The 24,584-nt window shown below is 40.9% G+C and overlaps 1 protein-coding gene across 2 annotated transcripts; it reads right to left on the reverse strand.

Moving 5' to 3' along the window:
• Nucleotides 1-251: 251 nt before the first annotated feature.
• LOC124006444 (tsukushi-like) lies at nucleotides 252-23,732 on the reverse strand. 2 transcript variants are annotated; one of them, XM_046316461.1, is made up of 2 exons: nucleotides 23,477-23,732; nucleotides 252-2,354 (listed from the first exon to the last, which is right to left on the reverse strand). In XM_046316461.1, the coding sequence occupies exons 1-2, from the start codon at nucleotides 23,483-23,485 to the stop codon at nucleotides 1,293-1,295; spliced, it is 1,071 nt and encodes a 356-aa protein (XP_046172417.1). In that variant the 5' UTR covers nucleotides 23,486-23,732; the 3' UTR covers nucleotides 252-1,292. The 2 variants fall into 2 exon arrangements, with proteins under 2 accessions (XP_046172417.1, XP_046172418.1); XM_046316462.1 differs by lacking the exon at nucleotides 23,477-23,732 and adding an exon at nucleotides 4,932-5,096.
• Nucleotides 23,733-24,584: the final 852 nt, after the last annotated feature.

Raw genomic sequence — 24,584 nt, forward strand, 5'->3', positions numbered from 1 at the left:
GCCAATGTCGATCCAAAGTCGATGCTGTAGAATAACTGCGACAATAACAACATTTCAAAGTAGGGTGAATAATACAATGTATCAAATGACATGTGGCAGTGTTTCAGTTAAAACACACTTCTCTGTCAGAAGAGATATTAAAATACAGGACATAACATGTCTGTGTGTAATACTAGTACAAGGACTGTTTTATGTTTTGGTCACGGTCTTGAGAAACTGATTCAATAACGGAGCAGCGAAAAACCCCTGGGTGACATTCATAAATGTGTTTATGCATTGATTTGTTCAGACCACATTTCATCCTCAGTTTCAAACTCAACTGCTCTTTGAAACAGAACAGGCAATGTTGGCTTCTAGGTCTTAGACCATGTAAACATTACGGAGCAAGATAGCAGGAGAATGTGTCCACTTAATAAAACTAGACGTCAGAGGAGGCTGGTGGAAGGAGCTATAGGAGGATGTGCACATTGTAACCGCTGGAATGGAATAAATGGAACAGAGTCAAATGTGGTTTCCAATCTTCACCCGGCACAGCCAGAAGAGGACTGGCCACCCCTCAGAGCCTGGTTCCTCTCTAGGTTTCTTTCTAGGTTCCTGTCTTTCTAGAGAGTTGTTCCTAGCCACTGTGAATCTACATCTACATTGCTTCCTGTTTGGGGTTTTAGGCTGGGTTTCTGCATAGCACTTTGTGTCATCTGCTGATCTTAAACGGGCTTTAGAATTACATTTGATTGAACAAATTATTTGATTGATACCGTTTCATTTATTCCACTCCAGCCATTACAATGAGCCCGTCCTCCTAGAGCGCCTCCCACCAGCTTCCTATGATAGACATACTTAACTATATACTCTACATAAGATGTTCACCTTTCGTTCTGAAATAAGAGTGGTCCTTGCATAGTAATGTGCATACTTCAATGATCTGATGATTGTTATGGAATATAACAATATTTTTCCTAGTGGCTGAGGTCTGTTTCTATTTCCAGATCCTAAAAAACTAATGTTTTTAATATAATATCCATCAATGCTATTGCTAGCTTGTTACTGTAGTTGAAAGACATGCTTCATGCAAAGCAAGCATGACGTGATAGTACAGTGGATTACTATAAATACCTCAGGCCTTTGGAATAAAAGCAAAGCACATTTTTGAATTTAAACAACTGTTCAAATAGTAAGTATCATGATTGGCAGCAATAACAAAAAGTGTTCTTTGCATATAGTGATATAAGGCACAGTTTTAGCACTAATGTGTTAGCTAGATGTCCATACTGACGGCCACGATCCGAACACAATCATGAGATAACCCCTTCAACGTCACAGGTCAGCACCTCGTCATGTTTCTGTTCCTGTCCGAGCTGCCTGTGAAACTGGCCCTGCTTTTGAGCCCTCCAACAATGGATATTCTGGCCCAGGGTGATACTCTTGATGATTGGCAAGTGACTTAGCATGTTATTTGGCAATGACGTTACTCCAGAGTTGGACAGATTGAGCTCCTGTAGAGACACAAGTCCAGTGAACACAGCTGGGCTCAGTGTTTTTAGCTTGGCATTGTTGGAGAGGTCCAAGACTTGAAGGTTCTGTAGGCCTCTGAAACAGTTGGGCTGGATGTTAAAGAGCTCAGGAAGCCCACTGAGGGACAGGTAAACAAGGTCCTTGAGGTCCTCAAAAGCACCCTCCTCAATGCGGGAGATACTGTTCCCATCCAGGTTTAGATCCCTCAGCAGGATGCCTTTTAGCTTAGGCACGGCCCTCAGCTGGTTGGCTGCTAGAGTCAGGCTCTGGACATGTAGCAAGGGGCTCCTAGAAGAACTCCAGGAGACCACTGTCAGCCGGTTGTGGGACAGATCCACGCTGATTGGCTCTCCGTGATCTTTAGTGATGAACATGTCCAGATCAAACTCTCGGAAGTGGTTGTGGCTGAGGTCCACCTCGGCCAGGGGGAGGCCAGAGAAGCAGCCCTCGTCCAGGCCCTCCAACGAGTTGTGGCTGAGGTCCAGAGACTCCAGGTAGCGCAGCCTGGACAGGGCCTTAGGGCTGACCATGGAGATGAGGTTGTTGCTGAGGTCCAGGCTGACCAAGGTGGTATAGCCAGGCCCAGAGAGCATGGTGTCGGTCAGCAGGGACATAGAGTTGGAAGAGAGGTCCAGGTGGGCAGTGTCCAGGGGGATGGAGATGGGGTTGGTGCTAGGGCCCACTCCCCTGCAGTCCACCCTGGTCAGGCTGAAGCTGTCGAACAGGCCGAAGCTCTCCACCTCACAGTGGCAACCCGGGTGGCAGTTCTTCACTGCTCCAGCTTGGCCATGGACAGCCAGGAGCATCCACAGGCTAACACACAGGATAAACACCATCATGCTCTGAGGGGACACAAAAACAAAGATGTTATGTCAAATGTATTCAGATGCTTTTAGTGTATGTGGACATCTCTTCAAATTCTTGGATTCGGCTATTTCAGGGATTCAATCTTGCAACCTTACGGTTAACTAGTCCAACGCTCTAACCACCTGCCTCACGAGGAGCCCGCCTGTTACGCGAATGCAGTAAGAAGCCAAGGTTAGTTGCTAGCTAGCATTAAACTTAACAAATCTTAAATCACTAGTTATAACTACACATAGTTGATGATATTACTAGTTTAACTAGCGTGTCCTGCGTTGCATATAATCGATGCAGTGCGCATTCGCGAAAAAGGACAGTTGTTGCGCCAACGTGTACCTAACCATAAGCACCAATGCCTTTCTTAAAATCAATACACAGAAGTATATATTTTTAAACCTGCATATTTAGCTAAAATAATTCCAGGTTGGCAGGCAATATTAACCAGGTGAAAATTGTGTCACTTCTCTTGCGTTCAATGCAGGCAGAGTCAGGGTATATGCAACAGTTTGGGCCATCTGGCTCATTGCAAACTAATTTACCAGAATTTTACGTAATTATGACATAACATTGAAGGTTGTGCAATGTAACAGGAATATTTAGACTGATGGATGCCACCCGTTAGATAAAATACCAAACGGTTCCGTATTTCACTGAAAGAATAAACGTCTTGTTTTCGAGATGATAGTTTCCGGATTCGACCATATTAATGACCTAAGGCTCGCATTTCTGTGTGTTTTTATGTTATAATTAAGTCTATGATTTGATAGAGCAGTCTGAGCGATGGTAGGCACCAGCAGGCTCATAAGCATTAATTCAAACAGCACTTTCGTGCGTTTTGCCAGCAGCTCTGCTGTTTATGACTTCAAGCCTATCAACTCCCGAGATTAGGCTGGTGTAACGATGTGAAATGGCTAGCTAGTTAGTGGGGTGCGCGCTAATAGCGTTTCAAACGGCACTCGCTCTGAGACTTGGAGTTGTTGTTCCCCTTGCTCTGCATGGCTGTTGTCGTTGTGTTCCTGGTTCGAGTCCAGGGAGGAGCGAGGAGAGGTACGGAAGCTATACTGTTACACTGGCAATACTTAAGTGCCTATAAGAACATCCAATAGTCAAAGGTATATGAAATAAAAATGGCATAGAGAGCTTTCATATATTCTCATGTTCTGAGCAAGGAACTTAAACGTTAGCTTTCTTACATGGCACATATTGCACTTTTACTTTCTTCCCCAACACTTTGTTTTTGCATTATTTAACCCAAATTTAACATGTTTCATTATTTATTTGAGGCTACATTGATTTTATTGATGTATTATATTAAGTTAAAATAAGTGTCAATTCAGTATTGTTGTGACTGTCATTATTACAAATACATTTTAAAAATCGGCCGATTAAATCGGTGTCTGCTTTTTTTTGTGTCCTCCAATAATCGGTATCGGCATTGAAAAATCATAAACGGTCGACCTCGAATATTAATGCCCATGATTTTGGAATGAGATGTTCGATGAGCAGGTATCCACATAGTTTTGGTCATGTAGTGTATCTAAGAAAAGGTAAACGGAGAGATACATGGAATACTAATAATCTAATTGCTTCCCTTTTTTCAAATATAAAAAAGGTACAGCTAATTGGATATAATTTTCAGTGACCCAAAATAAACACAGTATATGGGCTATTTAACAACACTGCATCATCCGGTGAACAGAGCAACACTACAGGCAGAGACACTACAGGCAGTAAAATAAGCTGTGAGTCACGTTGATATGCACTCCATCACGGAGATATAAATACATACAGCTAGCGTTAAACACGATGCATAAACATCATGTCCACATAGACATTAAAAACAAAATAAATATGACAAATGTGTTAACGACCATAATTTACTTAGATTTTTATCATTTTTATTTAGCAGACGCATGTTAGTAGTTCATGTTTTTAAACTGTATTCCTTCCCTCAAGCCACTTTTCTGAACAACATAACATTGAAGATTACACTCGGAGCAGAGAGTAAATGTAGTTTTAGAATTCAAATAAAGAGTTTCCTTTCAAAATGCCACCGTAGCCATCTTTGTTACTCTTGTTTCTGGTTACACTTCAAGCTTTCCTTGCAACACACACCAACAGCCCTAAGTTCTCTTTTCTTTGGGCTCCCAATGGATTTGACCTCATTTTCTTTATCAAAATGCATCACAAATGTTTTCTTAGTTTACAACAAACTATTCATGGTTCTGATGATGCAAGCAGAGACATCATCACTGAAGGTCCTTATACCATCTGTGTCTAATCTGTCTAATGTGTCTTTAGGAAAGTCCTCATCGGTCTCCTCCAAGCCGACAGTTCTGTATAAAGATGTCGGAGACACCAGTGGCTACTCATTAGAAAGTTCACATTCACATATAAAGTATTGTGTGGCAAAAGGCACATATTGACGACTACTGTACCACAAATAACAATGGGAATGCCATCGGAAAAACAGTTAAATGATTCCTTCAGAAACCTTGAAAACATTTAAATAAGTTGAATAACCAAGCAATAACTAAAAATGAAAATGCACTTCATACCACTATTTTCTCTTGTTGTTGATAGTTTCTTGTTCACTGCACAGCTCTAGATATCTGAGAAGGCTAGTGGTTCACAGGACTTTTGTTCCTGAACCCACCTAACTCGCGTCCTTTGTGCAGGAAAAAATGATCTGCTTCTAAACCTCCTTGTGCACTTGGCAGCAACACTGCCATAATGAGCAGAGCAGAGTACCCACACGCAACACATGGAAATTGGACAAAGGTTAAATGGGCAATCAGCAGTTGCTACGTTCATTTAATTTGTACTTATAAATGAATGATATGTACCCATTGAGTATTTAAAGAATATAACTTAAATGTTTAGTTAAACTGTCATACCTCATCAGAACACAAAATATAATCTTGCTTTACACCAATGTTTGTAAACAAAGTAAATGAAAAACAAAACACTGTATTGCCTAAAAACATGGTTAAAACTATCATTTTGATATCATGGATGGTCTGTCCTTGCATCTGAAGCTCTGTCTTTTGAGAATAGTAACAATTCTCATGCCCCATCCCAACAGCTTTTAACCAAAACAGTGGTGGGGAGGGCTTTAGTGTTGTTTCAATTGCTGATTGCTGCTTTAACAGTTGTAGTTGTATAACAACTGGATAAGCGTTCAGGAGGTGTATACCCAAGCATGACCCAGCAGAAAAGCCATTGAAGGATTGATCATTAATTTGTGCTGTGGGCCAAAGTTAGGTATAGTCTGTGGAAGGTTATCACATCAAGCTTTCCAGTAGTCAAATGACCAAATTGACCTCCAATGGCCTCATGGGTGGAATGTTATTCATATCTTTCATCATTTCGTAATTAATAAACTTGTGTAATTAATAAAATCTGGTGTTCCTATATCAATGTGTTATGATATATTTCAGTCTTCAGTGATGTATATAACGTGTAATATTGGGATGCAAACTCCAAATGAAATACATACTTTATCTGGCATGGTACAGGTGTCTTCTTTTTTAAATAACTTGACCATGTGTGTGAGCTGTATACTTTCGTTTCAAAGTAGATTTGTTTAAGACTACCAACAAACACTGTGTGGCCCTGATTTAGTCCACAGAAGTAAAAGGTTTGAAAGGTTCCAAAGGCTACAGAGTGACCTGCAAAGGCTACAGAGTGACCTGCAAAGGCTACAGAGTGACCTGCAAAGGCTACAGAGTGACCTGCAAAGGCTACAGAGTGACCTGCAAAGGCTACAGAGTGACCTGCAAAGGCTACAGAGTGACCTGCAAAGGCTACAGAGTGACCTGCAAAGGCTACAGAGTGACCTGCAAAGGCTACAGAGTGACCTGCAAAGGCTACAGAATGTTCTTATGTAACAGGGGATGTTGGATAATCAAAAAGGACATCTGGAATACTTGAGATTCAACATGAAGCTTCCCAGAAACTCTGATATACTCAACTGGAGTATATAATTTTGTGTGGTGGTTGAATCTGTTTATTCTATTAATCTGAAGGTTAAAAAACACACCCAGTAATACTGGTTGATGTTTAATCAGGCAAATGTATACCGAATTTGAGTAATGTCGCAAAATGTTGGTTAAAAAATGTAATTCTGCAAAGATCTATCAGATTTGAGGGACTGTGTGTATGTTGGTGAGAGAACATGTGTTTTCATTGTTGACTCAAAGCCGAAGTACCCCCTACCATACAAGATAGACAAAATAAGTCAAAGAGATCTGCCCTATCAAATGATGGTCAGTAAATATTTCCCTATTAAACAAGATCAAGAGATGTATTATGCTTGTGTTTTTCCTTCACTGACTTCTAGGGATGCACAATATATCGGAATCGGACGATATTAGCTAAAAACGCCAACATCTGTATCGGCCCGATGTCTAGTTTAACGCAGATGTTAAAAAACGTTGTCAAAGCTACTGTGCCGACCTATATAATGTAGGTAGATGACGTGCCGACCTATATAATGTAGGTAGATGACGTGCCGACCTATATAATGTAGGTAGATGACGTGCCGACCTATATAATGTAGGTAGATGACGTGCCGACCTATATAATGTAGGTAGATGACGTGCCGACCTATATAATGTAGGTAGATGACGTGCAGACCTATATAATGTAGGTAGATGACGTGCCGACCTATATAATGTAGGTAGATGACGTGCCGACCTATATAATGTAGGTAGATGACGTGCAGACCTATATAATGTAGGTAGATGACGTGCAGACCTATATAATGTAGGTAGATGACGTGCAGACCTATATAATGTAGGTAGATGACATGCAGACCTATATAATGTAGGTAGATGACGTGCAGACCTATATAATGTAGGTAGATGACGTGCAGACCTATATAATGTAGGTACATGATGTAATGACGCCATGTAAAATGTTGAACTACACGTGCAACACCGCATTCCTTACCAAGCCCACAATGACTGCTCGATCCACACAGCAGACAACAAGTCGAGCAGTCATTTGAAAGAGTAAGAACATTTCACAACTCAAAGGCGAAATACATTAAAGCCAATTAAAGCCAAAATAATAATAAACACACTAACAAGTGCGCTATTTTTCAGATGTTGCCCTACCGGAGTTACATGGTAATAGAGTCACTGCAATTAGCTTCACAGCATATATACTATGGAACACCGTTTAGGTCTTTGCGTGTCAAAAAACAAACAAACACTGGCCACGAATGATGTGTTAACAATACAGAGTTGGTAATAAAGCATAATTTGTTCGACTGCAACTTCTGGGGTAACTAGCTTTAGCTTGGTACCTAGGTAGCACGAATACAACCAGCCTGAAAACAATGACCAATAGAAACTGCAGTCATTTTCATTATTCTTAGCAATAATTTAGGAATATTTGTGAGTAAGTATTAGCTAGGTTGCCACTTCTTGTTTGCCTATTGAAATTGAACTTCAGTTCATGAAAATAAATAGTATTGGGTTTTATTCATGTGGCAATTATTTATTTCAGAAGGAGCCAGCAAAACTAGTGCACTCTGTCAGGACCTGGTTACGAACTCGGGTCTCCGGTGTGAAAAACAGTCACTTAGTAAACTGAGCCACTAATAGTCGGCAGAACCCAGAAGATGAGGCAGACACAGCAGTACTAGAGACGGTGATTTAATAAAGAAAAAAGTCAAAGATCTTCAGGCAAAAATATAAATCCACAACGTGAGAAAAAATGTATATCCTCCAAGACACAAGGAAAATCCACAAAGTGGTAAGAACAGCAGGGAAAAAACAAACCTCAAAAGAATAATTAGATATAAACAAGAACAAAACCAGAGTACCTCAAGAAAATCCAACTAGAGAAACAAAAGTTCACAGCATGGCTGGGTGCTAACATACTAACAAAGAGCAAAGAACTGAGGAACACTAAGGGTTTAAATACAATCAAGGGAAATGAGGCACATGTGCAAATAATAACTAGAACAAGGGAAAAACAAAAGGGTCCAAAAAGCACAATGGGGGCATCTAGTGATCAAAACCTGAACAATCCTGGCCAAATCCTGACACATATTGGAATTAGTGGATATATGGATACTTAAATAGCCTGACCTAGTGAGATATACATGGCGGAGGCTTAATCAAGCTAGTCACCATGACTACATTCTTATACCATTCTCTCTGGCACCAAATGTTTAAAAAAAGTGTTGATAGGGGACAGAATGCGGTCGGATCATCACATAATTCCACGTGGGCGAGGATATTGGAAATGTAATCAAAGCCTACTAGATGATAAATTGTTTAGAACTAGGACAGAATAATTTATAACTGACTTTTTCAGACATAACATAGGTACAGCAGATCCCCTTACTGTATGGAACAATTTTAAATGTGCCTTTAGAAGCAATGCTATTCAGTACTCATCTATAAAACAAAAGCAATTTAGATCAAAAGAGTCCATATTAACAAAGGAAATTGAAGGACTAACATTACAGTTAGATAGCAATAAAAAAGGTACTATAGAGGCACAGAATAAGTTAGAGGAAAAACAAAAAGAAATGGAGGAAATTATTCAAGAAAGATCTAGTGTAATATATTATAATAGTAAAGCGAACTGGATGGAATATGGAGAAAAATGCACCAAATTATTTTTCAATCTTCAATATAGAAATGCTACCAACATTTTTTTATTAAAACTTGTTACAAATGATGGAGTCACATATGATTCACCAAATGATATTTTGAAAGAGGAAGTACTTTAAGAATATGTTTTCATTTCAGGCTCCTCCATCTCCACTAACTGAAACTAATTATATGGATTTTTTTCCTAATAATCATGTAAAATTAATATCTGTACAGAAAGACTCATGTGAAGGTCAAATTACAGAGGAGGAACTGCTTGAGGCAATTGGGACCTTAAAGGATGGGAAACTCCAGGGCTGGATGGCATACCAGTGGAAGTATACAAAACTTTGTTGGTATATGGTCAAAGGACCATTATTGGCTTGTTTTAACCACTCCTATATAAATGGTGGATTATCAGACACGCAACAAGGTCTGATATCATAATTACTAAAACAGGACCCTAGTGGTATATATAAAGATCCAGTTTGTTTAAAAAAAATGGAGATCTCTTACACTTCAGTGTTGTGATGCAAAAATCCTAGCAAAATGCTTGGCACATAGAATTAAAAAAGTATTGTCAGATATTATTTATCCTAATCAGACAGGTTTTTTTTACATGGGCAATACATTGGACATAATATAAGACAAGTACTGGAAACAATAGAACACTATGAAATATCAGGGACACCAGGCCTGGTGTTCATAGCTGATTTTGAAAATACTTATGATAAAGTATGACTGGAGTTTATATATAAATGCCTAAAACATTTCAATTTTGGGGAATCTCTTATAAAATGGGTTATGTATAGTAACCCTAGGTGTAAAATAGCAAATAATGGCTACATCTCAGAAAGTTTTAAACTATCTAGAGGAGTAAAACAAGGTTGTCCACTATCGGCATATCTATTTATTATTGCCATCGAAATGTTAGCTGCTAAGATTAGATCAAACAATAATATTAAGGGATTAGAAATCCATGGCTTAATTACCAAGGTGTCATTGTACGCTGATGATCCATATTTTTAAAACCACAATTAGAGTCTCTCCATGGCCTCTTAGAGGATCTAGATACTTTTGCTATCCTCTCTGGATTAAAATCAAATTATGATAAATGTACCATATTACGTATTGGATCACATTTTACATTACCATGTAGTTTACCAATTAAATGGTCTGACGGAGATGTGGACATACTCTGTATACAAATCCCAAAAGAAAGAAAATATCTCACTCCAATATTTTTTTTTGGAAGGTTAGCAAAAATAGATTAGATATTGCTACCATGGAAAGGAAAATACCCCTTTATTCAGATTACACCTGCTCACTTTCGGTTGTTTGAAAAGGAAATAATCTCCAAAAGATCTTTATTTTTTAAACAAGCCTTAGAAAGTTGGTTGCAATTTCAGTTTAATCCACCTGAAAGGACGGAACAAATAGTACAACAAATATTGTGGTTAAATTCAAATATACTAATTGATTAAAAAAAAACTATTTATCGAAGAAAAAAAAAAGGTATAATTTTAGTGAATGATAGAGATTCCGGCGCCGACAGGGCTGGCCGCCTCGCTTCGCGTTCCTAGGAAACTATGCAGTTTTTTTTACGTGTTATTTCTTAGTACCCCAGGTCATCCTAGGTTTCATTACATACAGTCGAGAAGAACTACTGAATATAAGAGCAGCGTCAACTCACCATCAATACGACCAAGAATATGACTTTCGCGAAGCGGATCCTGTGTTCTGCCTTTCACCCAGGACAACGGAAAGGATCCCAGCTGGTGACCCAAAAAACGACTTCGTAAAAGAGGGAAACGAAGTGGTCTTCTGGTCAGACTCCGGAGACGGGGAAATCGTGCACCACTCCCCAGTATACTTCTCGCCAATGTCCAGTCCTTGACAACAAGGTTGATGAAATCCGAGCAAGGGTAGCATTCCAGAGGGACATCAGAGACTAACGTTCTTTGCTTCACGGAAACATGGCTCACTGGAGAGACACTATTGGAGTCGGTGCAGCCAGCTGGTTTCTCCACGCATCGCGCCGACAGAAACGAACATCTTTCTGGTAAGAAGAGGGGCGGGGACATATGCCTTATGGCTAATGAGACGTGGTGTGGTCACAAAAACATTCAGGAACTCAAGTCCTTCTGTTCATCTGATTTAGAATTCCTCACAATCAAATGTCGACCGCATTATCTACCAAGGGAATTCTCTTTGATTATAATCACAGCCGTATATATTCCCCCCCAAGCAGACACATCGATGGCTCTGAACGAACTTTATTTGACTCTTTGCAAACTGGAATCCATACATCCTGAGGCTGCATTCATTGTAGCTGGGGATTTTAACAAGGCTAATCTGAAAACAAGACTCCCTAAATTGTATAAGCATATCGATTGCGCAACCAGGGCTGGCAGAACCTTGGATCATTGCTATTCTAACTTCTGCGACGCATATAAGGCCCTGCCCTGCCTTCCTTTCGGAAAAGCTGACCACGACTCCATTTTGTTGATCCCTGCCTACAGACAGAAACTAAAATAAGAAGCTCCCACGCTGAGGTCTGTCCAACGCTGGTCCGACCAATCTGATTCCACACTCCAAGACTGCTTCCATCACATGGACTGGGATATGTTTCGTATTGCGTCAGACAACAACATTGACGAATACGCTGATTCGGTGCGCGAGTTCATTAGAACGTGCGTTAAAGATGTCGTTCCAATAGCAACAATTAAAACATTCCCAAACCAGAAACCGTGGATTGATGGCAGCATTCGTGTGAAACTGAAGGTGCGAACCACTGCTTTTAATCAGGGCAAGGTGACCAGAAACATGACCGAATACAAACAGTGTAGCTATTCCCTCTGCAAGGCAATCAAACAAGCTAAGCGTCAGTATAGAGACAAAGTAGAATCTCAATTCAACAGCTCAGACACAAGAGGTATGTGGCAGGGTCTACAGTCAATCACGGATTACAAAAAGAAAACCAGCCCCGTCACAGACCAGGATGTCTTGCTCCCAGGCAGACTAAATAACTTTTTGCCCGCTTTGAGGACAATACAGTGCCACTGACATGGCCTGCAACCAAAACATGCGGCCTCTCCTTCACTGCAGCCGAGGTGAGTAAAACATTTAAACGTGTTAACCCTCGCAGGGCTGCAGGCCCAGACGGCATCCCCAGCCACGCCCTCAGAGCATGCGCAGACCAGCTGGCTGGTGTGTTTACGGACATATTCAATCAATCCCTATCCCAGTCTGCTGTTCCCACATGCTTCAAGAGGGCCACCATTGTTCCTGTTCCCAAGAAAGCTAAAGTAACTGAGCTAAACGACTACCGCCCCGTAGCACTCACTTCCGTCATCATGAAGTGCTTTGAGAGACTAGTCAAGGACCATATCACCTCCACCCTACCTGACACCCTAGACCCACTCCAATTTGCTTACCGCCCAAATAGGTCCACAGACGATGCAATCTCAACCACACTGCCCTAACCCATCTGGACAAGAGGAATACCTATGTGAGAATGCAGTTCATCGACTACAGCTCGGCATTTAACACCATAGTACCCTCCAAGCTCGTCATCAAGCTCGACTCGACTCCGCCCTGTGCAACTGGGTACAGGACTTCCTGACGGGCCGCCCACAGGTGGTGAGGGTAGGCAACAACATCTTCACCCCGCTGATCCTCAACACTGGGGCCCCACAAGGGTGCGTTCTGAGCCTTCTCCTGTACTCCCTGTTCACCCACGACTGTGTGGCCACGCACACCTCCAACTCAATCATCAAGTTTGCGGACGACACAACAGTGGTAGGCTTGATTACCAACAACAACGTGACGGCCTACAGGGAGGAGGTGAGGGCCCTCGGAGTGTGGTGTCAGGAAAATAACCTCACAATCAACGTCAACAAAACTAAGGAGATGATTGTGGACTTCAGGAAACAGCAGAGGGAACACCCCCCTATCCACATCGATGGAACAGTAGTGGAGAGGGTAGTTTTTTAAAAGTTTTAAGTTCCTCAGCGTACACATCACAGACAAACTGAATTGGTCCACCCACACAGACAGCATCGTGAAGAAGGCGCAGCAGCGCCTCTTCAACCTCAGGAGGCTTTTGTCACCAAAAGCACTCAAACTTCTACAGATGCACAATCGAGAGCATCCTGGCGGGCTGTATCACCGCCTGGTACGGCAACAGCTCCGCCCTACAACCGTAAGGCTCTCCAGAGGGTAGTGAGGTCTGCACAACGCATCACCGGGGGCAAACTACCTGCCCTCCAGGACACCTACACCACCCGATGTTACAGGAAGGCCATAAAGATCATCAAGGACAACAACCACCCGAGCTACTGCCAGTTCACCCCGCTATCATCCAGAAGGCGAGGTCAGTGCAGGTGCATCAAAGCTGGGACCGAGAGACTGAAAAACAGCTTCTATCTCAAGGCCATCAGACTGTTAAACAGCCACCACTAACATTGAGTGGCTGCTGCCAACACACTGACTCAACTCCAGCCACTTTAATAATGGGAATTGATGGGAAATGATGTAAAATATATCACTAGCCACTTTAAACAATGCTACCTAATTTAATGTTTACATACCCTACATTATTCATCTCATATGTATACGTATATACTGTACTCTATATCAGCTACTGCATCTTTATGTAATACATTTATCACTATCCACTAACTATGCCACTTTGTTTACATACTCATCTCATATGTATATACTGTACTCGATACCATCTACTGTATCTTGCCTGTGCCGCTCTGTACCATCACTCATTCATATATCTCTATGTACATATTCTTTATCCCCCTACACTTGTGTGTATAAGACAGTAGTTTTGGAATTGTTAGTTAGATTACTTGTTGGTTATTACTGCATTGTCGGAACTAGAAGGAAAAGCATTTCGCTACACTCACATTAACATCTGCTAACCATGTGTATGTGACAAATACACATTTTATTTTATTTGATTTAAATAGGACTGGTGGAGTTGTGTCACACATGCAGCTAACACAGACATATGGAAATGTCTGCTCTACCCAAAATTACAACCAATTAATTGCAGCATTACCACAAAAATGGAAGAGGCAAGTAGAAGGGGAAAAAAGTATGGAACTTGTATGTCGGCCCTGTATTAAAGAACATAAATGGTTAAAAGAAAAGTGTGAAGAATAAAAACATATACCAATTTAATTTAAGGAACAAAAACTGACAGCTGTGCCATATAAATTGCAAAATAGTTGGGAAGAGATTTGATGAACCCATTCCATGGCACATGGTTTATGAATCGATACGCAAAACAACGCCGGATTCAAAACTTCAAATTTTTCATTATAAATTACTATACAAAATTCTTGCAACTAATAGAATGTTATATATATGGGGGATACAATCTTCCCAGCTCTGCAGATTCTGCTGTGAGGAGGCAGAGTCATTAGCAGACGACACCATTCTGTATACTTCCGGCCCTTCTTTCGACACTGTGTTAACAACCCTCCAGGCAAGCTTCAATGCCATACAACTCTCCTTCCGTGGCCTCCAATTGCTCTTAAATACAAGTAAAACTAAATCCATGCTCTTCAACCGATCGCTACCTGCACCTACCCGCCTGTCCAACATCACTACTCTGGACGGCTCTGACTTAGAATACGTGGACAACTACAAATACTTAGGTGTCTTGTTAGACTGTAAACTCTCCTTCCAGACCCATATCAAACATCTCCAATCCAAAGTTAAATCTAGAATTGGATTCCTATTTTGCAACAAAGCATCCTTCACTCATGCTGCCAAACATACCCTTGTAAAACTGACCATCCTACCAATCCTCGACTTTGGCGATGTCATTTACAAAATAGCCTCCAATACCCTACTCAACAAATTGGATGCAGTCTATCACAGTGCAATCCGTTTTGTCACCAAAGCCCCATATACTACCCACCATTGCGACCTGTACGCTCTCGTTGGCTGGCCCTCGCTTCATACTCGTCGCCAAACCCACTGCCTCCATGTCATCTACAAGACCCTGCTAGGTAAAGTCCCCCCTTATCTCAGCTCGCTGGTCACCATAGCATCTCCCACCTGTAGCACACGCTCCAGCAGGTATATCTCTCTGGTCACCCCCAAAACCAATTGTTTCTTTGGCCGCCTCTCCTTCCAGTTCTCTGCTGCCAGTGACTGGAACGAACTGCAAAAATCTCTGAAACTGGAAACACTTATCTCCCTCACTAGCTTTAAGCACCAACTGTCAGAGCATCTTACAGATTACTGCACCTGTACATAGCCCACCTATAATTTAGCCCAAACAACTACCTCTTTCCCAACTGTATTTAATTAATTAATTTATTTTGCTCCTTTGCACCCCATTATTTTTATGTCTACTTTGCACATTCTTCCATTGCAAAACTACCATTCCAGTGTTTTACTTGCTATATTGTATTTACTTTGCCACCATGGCCTTTTTTGCCTTTACCTCCCTTCTCACCTCATTTGCTCACATTGTATATAGACTTGTTTATACTGTATTATTGACTGTCGTTGTATCTGTCGAACTGCTTTGCTTTATCTTGACCAGGTCGCAATTGTAAATGAGAACTTGTTCTCAACTTGCCTACCTGGTTAAATAAAGGTGAAATAAAAAAAATAAAAAAATAAAAAGATCATTTATTTTGGTTTGTCCATATGTTGCTCGTTTTTGGTCTCAGGTCCAGGAATGGCTAAAGAATTGCAACATCTGCTAACGATACAGATAGTCAATCAATCAACAATATAATGATTATTTTAGCAAAAATATATATTTTTAAATGTACAATCTGTAGAAGCTATGAGAATAGGAAGGTTCAATTCTTTTGTGAAGCATCACAGCACATTTGAAAAAAATATGGCAAGTAGAAATCCGAAATGGCTGATTATTGAGATATAGATGGGAGGGGTTGAATGGAGCTGAAGGGTGGGACTAATAACAAGACAAACAATGTAAAGCATACGGGATCTGTAAAATGTATATAGGTTCGGAACTTTTGTGAAATAGCATAGTTACAAATAGAAATCAAACTGGATGGACATCAGAAATAGAGGAAGGACTCAACAAACAAGAGAGAACTATTGTAAAGTAGACTGTCTGTAAAATGTATATAAGATGTATAAATTGAAGATAAAAGCAGAAGTGTTTATTAGTTTACTCCAATTGGGGGGGATCGGCGGTAGGGTTTGCAGGGAATAATAATAATAAAGGTATCATCTTTTAAAAAAGTATGTTTGTCTATATAGGTATGCGTATGTATACATGTATGCATGCGTGTATGGATATAGATATATATATTTACCAAAAATATGGGGGATTGGAAATGATGCAGACAATTACATTGGAAGCAATATTAAGCTGATTCACCCCTTAAAAAAAATGTATAATAATAATAAAAAACTATGCTAATGAAACAGATGATGTCGTTATGCTATGTTATTGGGGAACAACATTGTTTGCATCAATGAGCTTGCTAGCTTTAAAAAAAATGACCAGCACTGTAGGTGTGCGAGACAACTTTACCAGCATAATAGCATACGTATTGATGAATCGTTGTGACATATGAAATACGAGTGATAGTGTAATCAATGTTTAATAACTACGTAAGAATGTATGAGCGTGTTAAATTATTATGTGACGTGCAGTCATATTCAGGTCCTGATCGGTCAACAAGCTTATTTGACACATCAAATAGTTTTTTTTGACACGCAAAGACCCAAATGGCGTTCCATAGAAATCCCGGTTGAGAATGAAACTGATCAAATGAACAACGAAACAGCACAGCAAGTAAGTGAAAGAAAGGTTTTGATTATATTTTACTGGTAATGGGGACATATGTAAATGGAAACAAAATAACTTTTTGGTCAGTGTGTGTGTGCGCGTGTGTGTGTAACCTTTATTTAACTAGGCAAGTCAGCTAAGAAGAAATACATATTTACAATGACAGCCCGACAATGCTGGGCCAATTGTGCGCCACCTATGGGACTCCCAATCACGGCCGGATGTGATACAGCCTGGAACCAGGGACTGTAGTGACCCCTCTTGCACTGAAATGCAGTGCCTTAGACCGCTGTGTCCATGTGTGTGTGTTAACTATTTAAACTGTGCTAGAACGGTTAAAAGGCCACAAAAATTGTAAATTTCGGTTATCGGTATAGTTTTTTTTGGTAAGGAAAATATTGGATTTCGGTATCGGCAACAAATGGCATATCAGTGCATCACTACTGCCATCACACAAATCCAAGATAAGATAAGATATATATATATATATATATATATATATATTTCATGATGTTGTGTTTTCACAATACTGGATGAACTTTTACTACCCATGTTTTCCTTTTAATAAAAACAATTATTTTAACAGGAAATCATCATCCTCCATCCTCCCCAGACACCGACTACACCCTGAGTGAATGGCTTTATTAGCAAACAGATGGGGGGCCAGTCTAAAGCCATGAGGTTGGAATCTGTGGCTAAAACTAAGTGCTCATTTAGTTTAGAAGTCTAGTCTATGACATTGATGCTAGTTAGTGTCTTTCCCGCTCTCTTCATTGTCCATGTATGTTATCAAATCAAATTTATTTATATAGCCCTTCGTACATCAGCTGATATCTCAAAGTGCTGTACAGAAACCCAGCCTAAAACCCCCAAACAGCAAGCAATGCAGGTGTAGAAGCACGGTGGCTAGGAAAAACTCCCTAGAAAGGCCAAAACCTAGGAAGAAACCTAGAGAGGAACCAGGCTATGTGGGGTGGCCAGTCCTCTCCTGGCTGTGCCGGGTGGAGATTATAACAGAACATGGCCAAGATGTTCAAATGATGATGTTATCCATGAATACATCTGCTGCTCTTTTACTGGGGGCTGTGAACATTACCAAACCAGGTGTTTCTCATCCTTTCACCAATAAATTACAGCAAACAGCAAATGACTGTTAGCCCAGACTTCAAATCAGCCAAACATTTACCACTATAATTACTTGACAATTACGGCGTCCGCCTCAACTCTCATTACGGGAAATTATAGGCCAAACACATACCTCACTTTTAGGATCTTATCTTTCAACACTCTTGTATCCTCATAATACACCATATACAGTGCATTTGGAAAGTATTCAGACCCCTTACCTTCTTCCACATGTTGTAACATTACAGCCTTATTCTATAGTTGATTCAATTATTTGTTTCTCTCCTCATCAATACACACACAATAACCCATAATGATGAAGGAAAACTGTTTATTTTTATTTTTAAATATCCTATTTACGTAAGTATTCAGACCCTTTACTCAGTACTTTGTTGAAGCACCTTTGGCAGAGTATTCTTGTGTATGACACTGCAAGCTTGGCACACCTGTATTTGGGGAGTTTATCCGATTCTTCTCTCTAGATCCTCTCAAGCTCTGTCAGTGTCACGCCAGATCCCGCTCTTCCCCGCGCCAGGCTCCCCTGCATTGCGCACTCCTGCCACCATCATTACGCACACTTTCCTTTCCCCCGTCACACACATCAGCGATAATGGACTCACCTGGACTCAATCACCTGTTTATTACATCCCCTATATTTAGCAGTTCCCCAGCTCTGTTCCCCACTGCTGCATTGATTGATGTTTGTCATTGTGTATCCGTGTGCCGACGCGGTTTCTGTCCTGCTCTTTGTCTGTTCCTAATTAAATGTCAACTCCGCGAACGTGATTCTCGTCTCCGGCGTTGGTCCTTACAGTCAGTTTCGATGGGGAGCGTCGCTGCACAGCTATTTTCAGGTCTCTCCAGAGGTGTTTGATCGGGTTCAACTCTGGGCTCTGGCTGGGGCACTAAAGGACATTCAGAGACTTGTCCAGAAGCCACTCCTACGTTGTCTTGGTTGTGTGCTTTCCCATGCCCAAACTGGACAAGTGCGTGCATCCGTGTGCGCCATTGTGCGCAAATTGATTTTGTCCCCGCACACCAAACGCGATCACGGCACGCAGGTTGAATTATCAAAACAAACACTGAACCAATTATATTAATTTGGGGACAGGTCCAAAAGCATTAAACATGTATGGCAATTTAGCTAGCTAGCTTGCTGTTACTAGCTAATTTGTTCTGGGATATAAACATTGAGTTGCTATTTTACCTGAAATGCACAAGGTCCTCTACTTTGACAATTAATCCACACATAAAGCGGTCAAATCGTTTCAAGTCATCTCTCCTCCTTCCAGGCTTTTACTTTTTGAGACTTTATATGGCGATTGGCAACTAACTATCACCACAACCGACCTCAGTTCATCTTTGAATCACCCACGTGGGTATAACCAATGAGGAGACGGCACGTGGGTATACGCTTCAAAAAGCCAATGAGGAGATGGGAGAAGCAGGATTTGCGTCGCATTCTGCGTCAAAAATAGAAGCAACTTCCATTTTAGCACCTGGCAAAGCAGACACTCATTGGCGCGCACGAGCAGTGTGGGTGCAATGATTGAATAACATGTACAGTTGACGTTGGAAGTTTACATACACCTTAGCCAAATACATTTAAACTTAGTTTTTCACAATTCGTGAGATTTAATCATAGTAAAAATTCCCTGACATAGTAAAGTTAGGATCACCACTTTATTTTAAGAATGTGAAATGTCAGAACAATAGTAGAGTGATTTATTTCAGCTTTTATTTATTTAATCACATTCCCAGTGGGTCAGAAGTTCATACACTCAATTAGTATTTGGTAGAATTGCCTTTAAATTGTTTAACTTGGGTCAAATGATTTGGGTGGCCTTCCACAAGCTACCAACAATAAATTTGGTGAATTTTGTCCCATTCCTCCTGACAGAGCTGGTGTAACGGAGTCAGGATTGTACGCCTCCTTGCTCGCACACACTTTTTCAGTTCTGCCCACAAATTGTCTATAGGATTGAGGTCAGGGCTTTGTGATGGCCACTCCAATACCTTGACTTTGTTGTCCTTTAGCCATTTTGCCAAAACTTTGGAAGTATGCTTGCAGTCATTGTCCATTTGGAAGACCCATTTGCGACCAAGCTTTAACATCCTGACTGATGTCTCGAGATGTTGCTTCAATATATCCACATAATTTCCCCTCCTCATGATGCCGTCTATTTTGTGAAGTGCTTCAGTTCCTCCTGCAGGAAAGCACCCCTACAACGTGATGCTGCCACCCCCAAGCTTCACGGTTGGGATGGTGTTCTTCGGCTTGAAAGCCACCCCTTTTTCCTCCAAACATAGCGATCGATGGTCATTATGGGGAAACAGTTCTATTTTTGTTTCATCAGACCAGAGGATATTTCTCCAAAATGTACAAAATTGGTCCCCAGGCGGTTTTTGGAACAATGGCTTCTTCCTTGCTGAGTGGCCTTTCAGGTTATGTCGATATAGGACTCGTTTTACTGTGAATATAGATACTTTTGTACCTGTTTCCTCCAGCATCTTCACAAAGTCCTTTGCTGTTGTTCTGGGATTGATTTGCACTTTTCACATCACAGTATGTTAATCTCTAGTAGACAGAAAGCGTCCCTTTCCTGATCGATATGACGGCTGCGTACTATTGTTTGTACAGATGAACGGGGTACCTTCAGGCGTTTGGAAATTGCTTCCAAGGATATCCAAGACTTTTGTAGGTCTACAAATTTTTTTCTGAGGCCTTGGCTGATTTCTTTTGATTTTCCCATGATGTCTCAGAGATACTGAGTTTGAAGGTAGGCCTTGAAATACATCCACAGGTACACCTCCAATTGACTCAAATGATGTCAGAAGCTTCTAAAGAATGACAATTTTATGGAATTTTCCAAGCTATTTAAAGGCACAGTCAAATTGGTATATGTAAACTTCTGACCCACTGGAATTGTGATATAGTGAATTATAAGTGAAATAATCTGTCTGAAAACAATTGTTGGAAAAATTACTTGGGTCAAGCACAAAGTAGATGTACCAAAACTATAGTTTGTTAACAAGACATTTGTGGAGTGGTTGAAAAAAAGAGTTTTAATGACTCCAACCTAAGTGTAGGTAAACTTCTGACTTCAACTGTATGTGTACATTTATTTTGCAAAGCTTGCACGTGATGTGTCCGGTTTGGGCAGCGTGTTAAACAGTGTCGTTGTCCAATTGGAAGGTGAACCTTCACCCCAGATTGAGGTCCTTAGCACTCTGGAGCAGGTTTTCGTCTACAATCTCTTATAACTTTCCTCCATTCATCTTTCCCTCGATCCTCCCAGTCCCTGCCACTGAAAAACATCCCTAGAGCATGATGCTGCCACCACCATGCTTCACCGTAGGGGATGGTATTGGCCAGGTGATAAGCGGTGCCTGGTTTCCTCCAGACGTGACGCTTGGCATTCAGGCCAATCTTGGTTTCATCAGACCAGAGAATCTTGTTTCTCATGGTCTGAGAGTCCTTCAGGTGCCTTTTGACAAACTCCAAACAGGCTGTCATGTGCCATTCACTGAGGAGTGACTTCCGTCTGGCCACTGTGCAATAAAGGCCTGATTGATGGAGTGCTTCAGAGATGGTTGTCCTTCTGGAAGGTTCTCCCATCCCCACAGAGGAACTCTGGAGCTCTGTCAGAGTGACCATCGGGTTCTTGGTCACCTCCCTGACCAAGGCCCTTCTGACCCGGATACTCAATTTTGCCGTGCGGCCAGCTCTAGGAAGAGTCTTGGTGGTTCCAAACTTCTTCCATTTAAGAATGATGGAAGCCACTGTGTTCTTGGGGACCTTTAATGCAACAGACATTTTCTGGAACTCTTTCCCAGATCGATGCCTCAAAACAATCCTGAGAGCTCTACAGACAATTCCTTCAACCTCATGGCTTGGTTTTTGCTCTGACATGCACTGTCAACTTTGGGACCTTTTTTTAGACAGGTGTGTGCCTTTCCAAACCATGTCCAGGCGATTGAATTTACCACAGGTGGACTCCAATCAAGTTGTAGAATCATCTCAAGCATGACCAATGGAAACAGGATGCACCTGAGCTAAATTTTGAGTCTCATAGCAAAGGGTCTGAATACTTATGTACTGTACATAAGCTATTTCTACTTTTTATTTTTTATCCAATGGAAAAAAATGTCTAAAAACCTGTTTCACTTTGTCATTATGGGTATTGTGTGTAGATTGATGAGGGAAAAAAATAATTGAATCCAAGGCTGTAACGTAACACAATGTGGAAAAAGTGAAGGGGTCTGAATACTTTCCAAATGCATCTGTACATTGCAACATGTGAGTAATAAAAAGCTAACCTATGTGGGAACTGGGAAGGATGTTTTAATGCCTTTTCAGCTATTGTTCAGTCTAATTTGATGTCCCGGCATCTGAGGATGGGTTGAGCCTCATTAGTATAGGCCTACGTAGTAAGGCTAAGAGTGTATTTTACCAGCGTAATCCCAAAGTCAAAGCCTACAAACAATGTAATTAGGAGATAGATGGTGCGGTCACGCTAATCCATTTAAGACAAATTAATGCATGACATTAAGAAGAGCCACGTTTAATCTGAACTTGAAGTAGTACAGAAAACCGTATAGGCTAGGCTCATCAGGACAACAACAAGTAAATCCTCATTTGCCATGATTAATATGGTTGAACTATTGCACTGATAACACTGTCCATCTGTCTGTGTTGTCAGTGTATGGTTAGAGATTACATCACGTGTTAAGACTTCAAAAGTAGTCTTAAAATGAGTTCAACACCATCTGTTTTGAATATCTAGCTTCCTGACTCAATCCCAAATGAATGGAGACGACGGGCACTAATTTCATCATTTCAGACACTTCATTTCATTGTTCAGATGGTAGCTATCGTTCACTTTCATTGAGGAATACACAGTATGGTGCATTAGATTTTAGAGTGACGTTTCTCGTATTTGCCATAATAATCGTAAAGCCATGGCAATGTTTTCCTTGCATTCTTTAGATAGAGTCTGACCCAAAGCCCTATGCATGCATATCCACATAGGCTGCCTACATGACACTTTCAAGAAAAAAATGGTTTAGTACTTAAGCGAATGAACTTCGTTTTCCGCTGAAAATCACATTTCCTGTAGCCGTGGCAAACCTAGCCTTACCTTGCAGCCTACTTTTCTGAGACTGTCAAACTCATCCGTGTGGTACCTCAGAAAATAATCAAATCTCATATCTACCAGACTACTACCAAGTTCCGCCACCTTTCTCTGGCAATCATCACTCGATTTGTCACTTTCTCTGAAGCACATCACCCAACCAAGTTTACGCATTTGGCCTGTGAATAAGTCATGGTTTTCAGGGGTTTCAAATATAAAGTAACTATAGGATTATAATTGTAATTAAATAATATGTACAATGAGCCTAAATAGCCTATGAGGAGGAGCGCAGTTTTTCTGAGAAATCAGAAATATGATCTGACCTCCGTGGTTCCGAGGCTTGAAAACCTTGAAATCCCCCCAAAAAACTCTAAAATACCGCTGATAATAAGGGTTATTCTAACTTGCTCACATATTTTCAGACATACCTTGATCATCAAATATACATTTAGATAGTTGTCTCGCCTGGACAATCCAGTTCACTTCACAGCGCCGAGGAATCCTGCATGAGACTCAACCTCCGCACCCATTTTTATAAATCCCATATCATTGTGTGGATCAGGCAAACTAGAGAGATGTCTTGCGGTTTTATATTAACTGTCAGTGCTGCGACTAGCTATTCTGATTGGAGGTCGAGACGAGACTCCCCCCAACTTCTTCGCTGAGCACTGAAGTCCGGATAGGTTTCCGCCAGCACCCCTGTCTTTTTCTAATCACTTTTGATGTTGGACACGAACGGTGCGCGCTCTAGTGGAGAGACTGGTGCGAGGACCGACATGAAATTATTCCATTGTTACAGAGATACAGAATGTTATGCAATAGAGCCCCACAGTGGAAGTGTCATAATATCCATAGAACATAGCGGTCAAACACGGAAATGGTTCCAATCGTTCACCCACCATTCATTTTTCACATTGGGCATTAAAATAAAGGCTGTGTTTCATGTAGGCTTTGATAACCATGTCAATCTCTCTCGGACAAGGTGATTTATATCAATATATTTGGCTCCGTTTTAAACTTGCACAAGACTTCACAGAATTGTCCATTTAAAGAAATGTAGACATTTCTTAATTACTACATTTAGCTAACATTAGATAGTTAATCCTGAGAGTTATCATTAACTTGAGTTAGCAGTCTCCTCCAGATCATCATGGCATTTGTAGTTCTTTGTGATAGCCACATTAGCAGCTAATTAGCGTTTCATTTTTGGTGGGGGAAATACAGGCATATACGAGGTACGCCAGGGTAGGCCTACATGAAACAGCCCTTATTTGAAGCGCTTCTGAAATCCCCCATGGGAAAAATGAATGGCGGAAAAACAATTGGAACAATTTCCCTGTTTGACCACTATTTTTATGGGTGTTATGACTCATACTGTGGTACTCTATAGGACATCTGTTTTTACTCAACATGATGGGGTTCTACTTTAGGAAAAATAGCCCTTTTGGCTATATTTTTGCACTTGCACACCTTAAGGGAAATGTGAAACCCCAAATAGCCTACTGTATCTATTATCTATCTAGAAACACTAGAATG

The sequence above is a fragment of the Oncorhynchus gorbuscha genome, linkage group LG19 (assembly GCF_021184085.1).
Source record: "Oncorhynchus gorbuscha isolate QuinsamMale2020 ecotype Even-year linkage group LG19, OgorEven_v1.0, whole genome shotgun sequence".
Lineage (NCBI taxonomy): Eukaryota > Metazoa > Chordata > Actinopteri > Salmoniformes > Salmonidae > Oncorhynchus > Oncorhynchus gorbuscha.